A 12526-nucleotide genomic window follows, 5' to 3' on the forward strand; every position below is an offset into this window, starting at 1 on the left:
AACATGGTATCCTCGTTATTGTGATAATCCAGTTTTAATGTTAATCTGGTTATAAGTATAATAATGACAATATTATATTAGGTTTGTTATTGTGGCAGTCTAGAATATAAATTGAAATATACTACTCACAACATGTAAAAGAACACCCACATTTGGAAGACTGCGTGTTGCAAAACCTACCGGCCATGACCGTAAATTATTATTTCATAGTCACATAAAACGATCGGGTGTTCCTTAACTTCCTTTTGAGTAGTATATTAGGTTAGTATGGACGTAATGCAATGTTATACAAAAATGTTCCTAAATCTACTTTGGTTATACTAGGGGCGGTGGGTTGGCCTAGTAGTTAAAGCGTTGGCTCGTAACGTCGAAGACCCGGGTTCGACTCCCCCCATGGGTACAATGTGTGAAGCCCATTTTCCGGTGTCCCCCGCCGTGATATTGCTGGAATATTGCTAAAAGCGGCGTAAAACCATACTCACTCACTACGGTTATACTACAACTCGACGTATACTGCCATAAACACCACTGACCAAATAGACGCAAAATAAAGAAACTGTTACACAAAACACAAGTCCTGTGGAAAGTGTCCTATTTCTCTGCGACAGATTCGTACACCATGACACAATGTTGGGAACACATTATTGCCGCAGACGACATTTATGACCTCCGAGAAAAGTGCTCATTCGATTCGGAGAAAAATCGAAACTTATTAATGATGATGAATTACAGAAAACAACACCACATCCGTTCACGAAGTAGCCGATCACTGCACAATGGGAGTTTCTCTCCATTTTGTCGTCTGCGCGGAGACTGTGGTCATGGGAAAAGAGCTATTGACGTATCAGTTACGGTGAGATAGAGCGTTTCATGAATGAAAACAATCTTTTGTCAACCGTCTTTAGCAGTTGAAGGAGAATTCCGTTCTATCTATCAATTGATTAGTATTTGATCAGCGATCAATATTGGTACGGTAGAAGCAGACGACAACGAAAGTCACATGTTTAGATCCAAATTGAACGTGATTGAAGATATGTGGTCACAGAAAGCGTAAAGTGACGATTTCATTGTTCACACGCCACGTGGGTAAGATTATTCCTGCTCCAGATAGATATATTGAGGACTCTTTATGAAAGGACAGATGTGACGATTCTTCAATTTAAGAACAGGCTTATCGGTTTGTGGTCGGTGTCAATGAAGTGTCGGCAGCCTGTAAGGAGAGAGCCTAGTGGTCGTGATTTACGAGAGTGTATGTTGTTGTTTGGTGACACAGGGACACCTCGGTCGGAAGGTTGGAGGGTAAGTTCTTTTTATTTCATTCATTCGAAACATGTAAACAAGTTCGAGGGAAAACAAGAGACGTAAATAGCACTAATGTTTGAAGCACACACAATCTAAAATCCTGTTTTAGTCTTATGTATAATGTATACATCTAGACCTATAAAGCAAATACAAGAATTATTTCCGTCGGCTGTCATGCGTTTGTGAAGGGAATACAAAATGGAGCGATTTGGCATCCGGGTAATGTATAAATGCGTGAAAATATTTAGTTGGTCTGTCGTCCGGTGAAGCTTGGATAACTGGGTTCGCCGAGCTGTCTTAGGCCCCGGGATTCGCTGTGCAGCTAGTGTTGCGTCCCTTAGTGGACCAGAATCCGATTATCGTGGGTTCGTATCGATTCGACCTGATTAAGATTCTTGGTTTATCAGCACTATACCCGTGCTCATTCGTTTCACCACTGTAGTGATCTCCCCTACATCAAACTAACACAACGTGAGGCACTGAAATAACGAGATATAAGTTAAACTGGAATATCAACACGGATGCTGTCTTTAACAAATGTCAACAGAGATTACATTTAATCGTAAATGAAGATCTTGTATTGTCTCTTATTAATCGTTGTTTTGTTGCAAGTGTTTCCTATTCATTGCTGGTACAGAGCTCATTCTGTTTAAACAAATCAGGCTTTGAAAAGATTGCGTTAGTAGCTGGTACGATAGCTGTCTCAGTTGTCAGTCTATCTATTTCATAAGAAAACGTGTTTTCAAATTATCACTGAACATTTTAGCTGACTCCGACCATTTTTTGAACAAAGAGTATGCACTTATATCTTCTATCCGGTGATATGTGTTGCAACGTTTTAAAACAAATAATGTTCTTGGAGTGAGTGAGTGAGTATGGTTTTACGCCGCTTTTAGCAATATTCCAGCAATATCACGGCGGGGGACACCAGAAATGGGCTTCGCACATTGTACCCATGTCGGGAATCGAACCCGGGTCTTCGGCGTGACGAGCGAACGCTTTAACCACTAGGCTACCCGACCGCCCCAGTGTTCTTAGAGCTTTTATCTCATGAAGTATGCGTCTCTTAAATGAATGCTAAGCCCTGAACTGTTTTAGTCTCTTTGTTTTATGTTAGCACTCTATTATGTACAACGAATTCTCTTGTGGGCAATAAAGTATTGACCATTCGTATTGACTCAATGTATGTCATTAATATTTCTGAAACAGCAATACCGTGGACACAACAATTAGGCATTTACTGAGGCTGGCGTGAATCTAAGCAAATTGCCAATAAAATTGCTTCAGATAATAATATCATTCCTGATTCTCTCTCTTTCAGCGATAAGAATTATTACGAGGTCCGTCGTTAAGTTAAGATTGAATAGCCATGTGGCATTTTGTTCTTCAACATTAGTGTATTGAGCTAGCCAGGTTGACTTTGGTCACTTTTTAATGTCTTGGCGAGTCGCTGCGACATTTGATAACAGTGGCAGACGTTCATGAAAGGCACGTGCTCATTGTCCTGCGTGTTAGCGATAACACAATGAAAGAGTCGAGTCATATTTTGTTTGTATTGTGTGAAATAATCGATACCCAACACAGTGACTCTTTCGCGGCGGAAAACCATGATGTGAGTGAGTGAGTGAAAGAGTGAGTGAGTGAGTGAGTGAGTGAAGGAGAGGAGTCGCGGGGAGCGATGGAGGGAGAAAACGAGGGTTTGGAGAAGTGAAGGAGGAAGAGCTAGTGATTGAAGGAGGTAGGGATGAGAGAGGAGTGGAGAGAGGAAATGATATTCATATCAATACTTAAAACACTATTGTGGAAATTATTGCAATAGCTGTACCACTACAACAGTACTTATTAGTATTGCTGTAGTATTGTGACAGTATAGGAAAAGTATTCTGAGCTTTTCATCTTCGTATCCAGTTGTGTACGTGTATATTGACATCTTTGACATCTTCAATAATTACTCATCTTCGTATCCAGTTGTGTACGTGTGCGTTGACAATGTTCTTGATACACGTGTGAGTGTTTGTGAACGTTAGTATCGTCTCGATAACTACCGCTTCAGGTAATATTTGATTATAGGTGTCTATTCTGCGTTTGTAAACACCTTTCGTGAGCGCATTATGACTTTCGCTCACACTGAGATTTGATACATTCATTACAAATTGTATATATGGTGTCGATGTATCGGCGGGGAACGCGCGTACGAAAACGTCCTCAGCGTTTGTCGCGGGGACCGACTTCATCTGTGACTTGGATGATTGTAGGTCTTCACGTCCCTATGGCCTCTATTGTTCTTCGTGCGTTTAGTCACTGCATTGCCTGGTCCACATTCGATTATTTGCAGGAAGCCGTAGTATGGATGGAATATTGTTGACTTGGGTGTAAAACAACATTCATTCACTTACTGAGGTGGAATTCTGACCACCACTGGGGAATCATACATTAAGGTTACATATTTAAGATTTCCCTGCAAAGAAAAGTGAAACCTTTGTTATTTGAAAACAATAACCAAACAAACCAATATTGTCGTTAAATGGTTTAAAATTGATATGCATAGTCGACAAATGAAAGCAAAGAACAATTATGAATAGATGAGTGAAAATTTTCAAAGGCCTCTTTGAACAGTATTTCAGTAATATTGGCGTGTCAGTGTGATGTGTTCGATGTGTCCGTAGTGATGCCGGTCTCAGACGTTTACCACTTTAGTATGGTGCTCACAAACCAGATAGAATTCGAATCCACTACTTGATGGTCCTGGGGAAACTAGGGATGCAACTTCAGTACTGCAGCAAACACGTGCATTTGAGTGTATAAGGTATCATAATTTGATTAATTAAAATACAGCTTTGACGTCACTCTGTTGTTTCAACTGTAGATTATCTGTAACGAATTGACAGTTTACTGACCTGCATTCGGCAACGTTAATTTAAATGTCATCAATTAATTCTAAGCACATGCCTTAGTTACGAATGTACTGGCTTCGATGATCAAATCGCTCATAATACAAGTGCAGTACGAATACACGGGCTAGTTCCAATGCAACACTGACTATTTATTTATTTATTTACTTACTTACTTACTTACTTACTTATTTACTTACTTACTTACTTACTTACTTACTTACTTATTAATTTATTGGCTGTATTTTAAATCTGATTACCTGATATTTTGTTACTTTGATGCTGTATTTTTAGTCAGACAAAGCCTACCTAACTGGATATTCCTTACGAATAATGGTACTCGACATATGTGCGTTATCATTAACATGCTGTTTGGATTAACAACAAGCAAGCTGAGTTACTCTTACCTTGAAACAGAGCTGAAGTTGTAGGTCACCAGAGTAATGATTTGCTATTATCTGTAAACGTATTTATAATTTGGAATGTTGCCAAAGAATACTTAGTTGATGAGACATTACACAAATGAGATCGTTTCATTCCAATGTCAACATTTCAACAATTGGCTTCATATTTAACGTTTAATAACAAAATGGATTATTTGAATTGGCATCAATGGATTCAAGGTCAGGGACCGTGGGAACGCGACACGTCATTGTTGGTGTTGACAGGACATTACTCACTGCAGTGGGAATATTTCTCTTGTTTGTTTAAACTGTCGGGCAAAAGAAACTATACACTTGAAAATTTGATTTGAACAAAAAAAGTACAAATTTTATCAAAGAGTCACCATCAAATGATATCAAATACATCAGCATCGAATAAGCGCTTCTTGGATGTTTCAATCTTCACCACCATCAAGCAGGGGTATGTACTGTCGATAGCCCGCCAGTTTAGTATGTGGACTTTTTTTTTGTTAATGCGGTAACGCCACCTGGCTGAGATAGGGGCCGAGTCGGGGCTCCCTGTGGCCGGATTCATTGTGGCATATGTGGTATCTCTAAACTTAAATTAATTTCTACCCACAGGTAAAAGTTACTGTGATCATAGATAATTTTCTGACAAGTGTCGTTCATACCAGGGGCCCTTTACAAACGTACTGGGGCGAGAGGGAGAGTCACACCTCTAATGTCTTGCTCTTCAAATTATTGTACATTCTCGATGGTATTTCTCTAATAAATTTTGTAAAGAAAACAAATATTGGTAACTTAGTTTAAAATTTTGAATTTGTTGTGATAAAAAGTAACACAATCCTTTTTCAGGAAGTACATTGTCAATCAAACAGTTACACCAGCACGCTTTAAAATAGAGAGTTTTGAGTTCTGTGCTTCTGGATAATCACAATGTATTGTTGGCACTTACTACAAGCATATGGTCCTCGGGACCTGTCTGTCCCGGACTGTTCCCAGGGGAACTAGAGGTTACTAATGTGAGAATCAGAAGGGGACCCTTACATCACGACTGAAAACTAACTCAGCATGAAGACAGTGAAGCGTGCGAATATACCGAAGTGACACTGATCACTCCTTTACATCAGGTGCGCGGTGTTATTGATCTAACTTGAACACACAATATACGGTATGTGCCTGTCTGGGTAATTACTGATATAGACGGTATACTAGAATGGATTTTGCATGTTATTATGAAATCAACACTTGTTCAATTCAAATAATGATAATTAATGTAATGGTAGTGCTTGACATGAATGATCGCCACCCAGGGTATTATTTCTCCATTCTTTGATAAATACCGGAGACCATTCGCTACCGACGTTGATGCATAATGTAGATTCGTCATGTTTTCTTTCCATCTGTTTCTAAATAATCAAATCACAACAAATAGCCCATTCTTTCTGAATTTCAAATAGGATAAAGATTTTTTTATTTATTACGATTTAAAAAAGCATTACCTTCGTAAATGTAAATCACATATTGCATATCGACAACTTATAAATATGAGAAGGTAAACAGTTTCTAGATTAAAATTGTTTTCCCTTTTTGATATTAATTACCAACAAGATTTATTTTTGAACTGATGAGAAAAAATAATTCGGAAAACGTTGAAACCCCGAAATTTGAAAACCTACAAGATAATGACCCTTTGTCTGTCAGCGCCAAACATATATGTGTGTGGTAAAAAGTAAATGGTAAAATCTGCAATCCTCGTGTCTTTGGTCCTTACTTCTACATTTAATATAAGTTGACAAGTCGTGTTATAACTGAAATACTGTCCAAAGCACTTGAACGTAAGACGATGCAGAGTAGACCCGTCTTGTGCTTCCAGGGTTATAGAAACCTAACACATACGTGATGTATAAATCAAATTAACGACCAACTCGTATATATGATTACTTGTGGTATTCTTTTCATTAAACAACTTATTGAAACCACACACACATTAACACAATAATTGGGCTTTTATACTATTTACTTATGCACAGTTCCAGCGCTGGACAGCCCGGCCACGTCCTTATAGATGACTATGTCTATAGATATGACCCGTACAGGCGAGAAAATAAACAACGATGTCAATAGCTTACCTGTGCAGGTGGGCGGGCGTGGGGACAGGTAAACGAGGTGTAAATTACCTATATTGACTTTGATCCCCATGCGAGGAGCTAGGTATGTACGGTGATCAGCTGATGTTGATGGCGTTGCGTGTTGCAGGGTGTTGACAACGGCGACAGACGCAAAGGAGGAGCGAGGGGGTCAGGACATAGTCAGCATGATTGAAGGAGTCGGGTCATCGAAAATGTACTTCAGGTAAGTAGAGAGTAAAGAAATGGTAATACAGGTGTGAAAAATGATATTATATAAACTCTTTTGTGTTTCGTGGCAACACATATTGTTGGTGGGATTGATGTCCTCTACATGTATCCGTTTTGTTCTTATTGAAGGATGTTGATAAATGGTTTGAGATAAAACATGATGTTCAATATATTTGATGCAGATCAGCCTCAATAAATCCTAATTACAAGGGGTGGTGGGGTAGCCGAGTGGTTAAGGCTTTCGGTCGTCACGCCGAAAACCCAGGTTCGATTCCCTAGATGTGTACAATGTGAGAAGCCCATTTCTAGTGTTACCTTCCTTGATATTGCTGGAATATTGCTAACAGAGCCAAAAAACCAACTCTCTCATAAATACTATGATTACATAAACAAACATATTTGATACTGCATCAATAGTTTCATATACAAAGCAGTCTTGGCTATCTGTAAGAACCAGAGGTCACTACAAAGGTCACGGTATACGTGAACGCGCTTCGGATGGTGTGACGAATACCACTACAGCTAACACCGCTAAAGTAAAGATGATTTTCTTTTTTTATTATTATCTTATGTTCTCGAAACGGTGAGGCCTAACGGTCACTAAAGACAATTACAAAAACGCTTAGGTTTTTTGTGAGTCAGTGAATGAGTAGTGTTTTTCGACGTATATCAATATTCCGGTCAAATCACTAATTGGCTTAATACTTAGGCCATGTTGGGAATGGGCCTTGGGTCTTCTGCGTGACGGGAGGGAACATAACCCACGGTGCTTCCCCACCGGCGCATTATTCAGAATTTTTTTCAGACTTGTCCATTCCTCTTTTGTACTGGATTCCAAAGTTTCATAAAATCCGTACAAAGAAAGATAAAATGCATGGTCCAGCACTGTCTCATAACCCTTAATACAATCAAGGAAGGTCATATTCACAGAAAGTATTTGAGACTATTGGAATAAATACCATGTGGATTGAATGTTCAATTCTGTTTTGATATCTCCACTCTGTACACCTCCATACTACACCACTGACAAAGGGAGAACCTTCAGCCCTTGATCCGCGGTCATCTGTTCCTGAATATGGTGATAATAGATATAGTTACATCTTACAAGGGTACAGGATAATTGGTAAAAAATGAAAGCAACTGTCTGACTGTCCGACAATATGTGACATGCTGGACTTCCTCATGGATAACAGACCCGTGAAGATCCGGGGTAGAATAGGTCTTCAGCAACCCATGTCAGTGTAAAAGGCGACTGTGCTTGTCGTAAACGGCGACTAACGGTGGTCAGGCTCGCTGACTTGGTTGATGCACGTCATCGTATCCCAATTGTGTGGATCGATGCTCATGATGTCATTCGGTGGATGTCTGGTCCAGACCGCCGTCACATAGCTGGAATATTGCTAAGTGCAGCGTTAAACAACAAACAAACAAAGAGACAATCATGGATTTCAATTGTGTTAAATATGGACAAAGAGTATTTAGGCAGCAAGTAGTGTTCTCCATGGGCACGAATGGTGATCCAATCCTTGTTGATCTGTTTCATTTTGCATTAGAGTTGGATTTTTTTTTATCGGATTGGCCTAATCAAACACGGGATTTTGTCCAAATAGTTTAATTTTAACGCCAGATATATCGATGATCTCATGCTGTTCAATAATGTTCTTCCTCTGACCCATCTAAACTAAATATATGTAGATATCACACAAGACTTCAACTGGATGACTTCAGTTTGTCAATCGTCAATTTCCCCTTTATGTGGAAGAACACTCAAGCACCTCCAGTCTTTGCTGTCTACATGTCACACCTTTTGACGTTCAATCGAGCATGATCTTTCTACGGACATTTCTAAGGGCGTAATACGACTCTTGCTAAAGAATTGTTTGATGCAGGTTACAGCATTTAAGGCCCCAGTAAGCTTTCAAACAGGTATTTGGAAGACAGATTGAGGACATTTCCAAATTTGACGCTTCCGTCACGAAAATAGGATTTCCTTAATTTTTACTTGTTTCCGTGTTTGTTCAAGTGAACGCTTGCCTTGCCTTTGCATGTGTTTGTGACGGGTGCAACCTGTGGCGCAGGATACGTTCACATTTCCGTGAACACTTGATACATTTTAATCCGAGTCGTACAATGGAATGTACTTTTAGCAGAGATTTGTAATGATTATTGGAAATGGTTTTGTCGCTTTTGTTTCATAACCCCAATACATCTGAGACGGAATGGGTTAACGAATACTGGTTGATATAAAAAAAATTCAAAATTGTAAACTTTATAAAACATTTCACACAGTGTAAATAGGCAACACGCCACTTGGGAGAACACACACGTGAAAACATTTAGGAATAAGCACGCGCGCACGAACCCACGCACACACGCACGCTCTTACACATGCACTCATGAACGCGAACCTTCCTGCTCACAATCGTTACATCATAGAATCAAGCGCGCTGGAACACAATCTCCCCGGTTTGACTGTACAGGTATACACAACTTTCTCCAGCACCGTCAACGCCACCATATTAATCTAGTTTACGTCACGCTGTATTGAATTGAACACGAGAGTTGAATCAGTTGAGATGAAAGAGATTTTATATCCGTGTTTGTGAGGAAAGGTAATTATATGCCGTGTACACTGGCGATATGGAATTTATGAAAAGGAGTTGAGCTATCCGCGCTTGTAATTGGCGGACATATCCTGCCAGAGCGCCTTTGCTCAACATAGAGCGCCAAGTGAAAACAGCATCAAAGACAGTGATTGCGGATACACACCTGCGTATAGTTTGACTTGACACCGTCTGATATTGATTAGTGTGTATGTTGCCAATCCCGAAAGGTGTTAATCCCTGATTCGACGAACGGGTGACTTTCGGCGAGGTTCAAGGTGAAAGTTTCAAACGACGTCGCAAATTCATTATTACGGAATATCAATAAATGTAAGTATGAATGACACCATTCTCCTATCTGTATCGGTATGATGATATGTTGTTGGCGGCTGGGCGGCATCATCAGCATCATCAGCATCATCATCATCATCATCATCATCATCATCATCTTTATCATCATCCTGTGTGGCGTATGAGACCCCTATAGTTAATGATGTGTGAGTATTTGGTTGAATGTGCTATGGGAAGGTCGCGAACATTAATCTTCTTGCAAAGTCCCAATAAATTGAAAAATGTTCTCTTAAATTCGATGACGTGGTCATTGTTTTTTCTATGTTTGGGTCTATATGCACATGGTGCTGCATCATTGATATCGGTGTGATACACATTTTAAAAGTAACTTAGTAAGTGATTCGGATCTTACTCAGAACCCATGGACACCACGTGGGTGAACATAACCACACACCTTCTCCCCACCGATCACCATGGGTGAACACCTACACACCCCACAAAGTCCAAATATAGCCACGCAACAAGGCCTCCTTACTGATCGGCCACAAGTGGACACCCCACATCCACGCACTCCCACACCCCTCAAAGTCCAACCAGACCCACACAACATCTATATCTCCTCCCTTCTGATCGAGCATGAGTCAACACCCCGCACCCCACACTTCCGCATCCCACTTTCCACACCCCACGACGTCAAAATCCCACTTCATCGCCACTCTACTGATCCCCAGGGGGCAGAATTAGGTCAGACTGCAAACAACACTACGTCGTGTTTTCTGCAAGTCGGTCACATTTTTTTATGTTTGTCTGTTAAGTCACTTGTGTTTAAGACTTGCACTGACAGACGGTGTTTGATGGATGTTGATCTTGTCTGACGGGCACTTGTTAGTCAGGTTTAGTATCCCTTAAGTAACCGACTTTGCAAAACGGGTTCGATTTTTTATTTTTGCTACGTGTTAAATTTCTTCTAACCAGAAGACGTATGCTATTTTCAGTAAAATGGAACAAAACATTATTCCACAAGGTCCAATACATTTTTATTTAGCTGTATAACGTCATAAAAAGAAATCAATAGGAAACGCAAATATGTGAATGAGTGAGTTGGGTTTAACGCCGTTTTGAACAGCATTTCAGTTCTATCACGGCGCGTCAGCTTAATGTGGGAGGAAAGCCCGAAGTGATGCAGGTCTCAGATGTTTACCACTTCGGTGAAACCCATGACACGGGCATGGTGCAGACAAACCTAGAAATTTACCTGGGCGAACCGGGATTCAAACTCACGATCATAGGTTTCTGCACAGCGAATTGCGGCGTATTAGACGACTGGGCCACCCGTGCCCCCACACATATAATTTTTTTACCGTTATCAATTGTATTAATCTGATCATTGGTCAATCTTCGTCACTGGACAGAAGTTGTGGGGCGTCAAGTAGAGTTGCGTCCCTTTGGTGCCAGGATCAGTTTGTCGTAGTTCCTGGTCCAAGATCCCTGGTCCCACAATACCCGTCCCCGTATTACTCCCACATTAATTATCATCATAGTCATTTGACATATAGCCCTGACTCGTTTGTACAATGGGGCATTCTTGTGTTAAGGTAAGATTACTCGTAATAATGAGGAGGTCCGGGTTCGACTCCCCCCATTGGTACACTCGTATAGAATCACCAATCATTTACATCGGTATATTCACCAATCAATCATTGCATGTTGCTGGCAGATCAGCCCTGATATGTTTGTGTACACTATATTCCACTGTTCCTGGAGGTGTGTGCAAATGAAGAAATGATTCCAAGATAGTCTAGACTTCCTATGTTGAAATTACATGAAACAGGAATGGGTAAGCGTGTAAGCATGTACACGGGGAATAGAGTCAGCTGCGTCGAGATATATAAACTGCCGGTCAAAATAAAGTAAACACTTCGAACTGGATTTGGCCAAATATAACATCCGTTATCAAAACAGGCTGCAAACAGACGCCAAAACACTGCAAACTTAAGGTCCTAAACACAATTATAGCTAAAATGGATAGAATTATCATTAAACCGCCCGCACGTTATCAGAAATGAGCGGGCCACTGTAACTTGATAATGCCCTCATATTGCATGACGACGGGCCATTATCAAGCCCGTTGTTAGGTGACGTCATAGGGTAGAAAAAATGACGTCACGTATTATAGTGACGTCATCTAGTTTGTTCTATGACGTTTCCATATTTGTAAAATGTGGTCAGTGACATTTGTGTTGATTGCAGTAAATGTTTCAAAACCGATGTTGTTGTTTCTTTTTATTTGATAACAAATTCCATCCATTTTAGCTATAATAACGGTAACGCTCTTTTTCAGGGCATTATCATTTGCAAAACCCTCGGTCTTTTCAACTGCCCTCCTTCGTCGGGCAGTTAATGGAAAACCTCGGGCTTCAACAAATGATAATGCCCTCAAAAATAGCGTTACCCTTATACTATGATACCCGTATCAAATACTGTGACCTCACCATCGAAAAGAAGTTCTTGTTTGTTTCATTTTTAGCCACCATCAAACATGGGTGTATACTTTCTTTTACCCGGCAGTTGTCTTTGCGTATTTTCCATTCGTGATATCTCGTGAGGGAAGCAAATAAATTCATCTGGATTTATTTCCCAGAATACGAAACATAATATGTCTTAAAATAGATGTG

The 12526-nt window shown here is 40.2% G+C and overlaps 1 protein-coding gene across 2 annotated transcripts in view; it reads left to right on the forward strand.

The window, feature by feature from the left end:
- LOC124126337 overlaps window positions 1–12526 on the forward strand; it is a 46223-nt gene that overhangs the window by 5097 nt on the left and 28600 nt on the right. Inside the window, exons 1-2 of one of the 2 annotated variants that reach the window (XM_046489749.2) lie at window positions 1169–1299; window positions 6857–6952. In XM_046489749.2, coding sequence (XP_046345705.2) covers window positions 6915–6952 — 38 coding nt within the window. In that variant the 5' untranslated portion in view covers window positions 1169–1299; window positions 6857–6914. Of the gene's footprint in view, window positions 1–1168; window positions 1300–6856; window positions 6953–12526 lie in introns of those variants that run through there. The other variant, XM_048384617.1, reaches the window with a different exon arrangement.

The sequence above is a fragment of the Haliotis rufescens genome, unplaced genomic scaffold (assembly GCF_023055435.1).
Source record: "Haliotis rufescens isolate VD_foot unplaced genomic scaffold, xgHalRufe1.0.p SCAF_5, whole genome shotgun sequence".
NCBI lineage: Eukaryota > Metazoa > Mollusca > Gastropoda > Lepetellida > Haliotidae > Haliotis > Haliotis rufescens.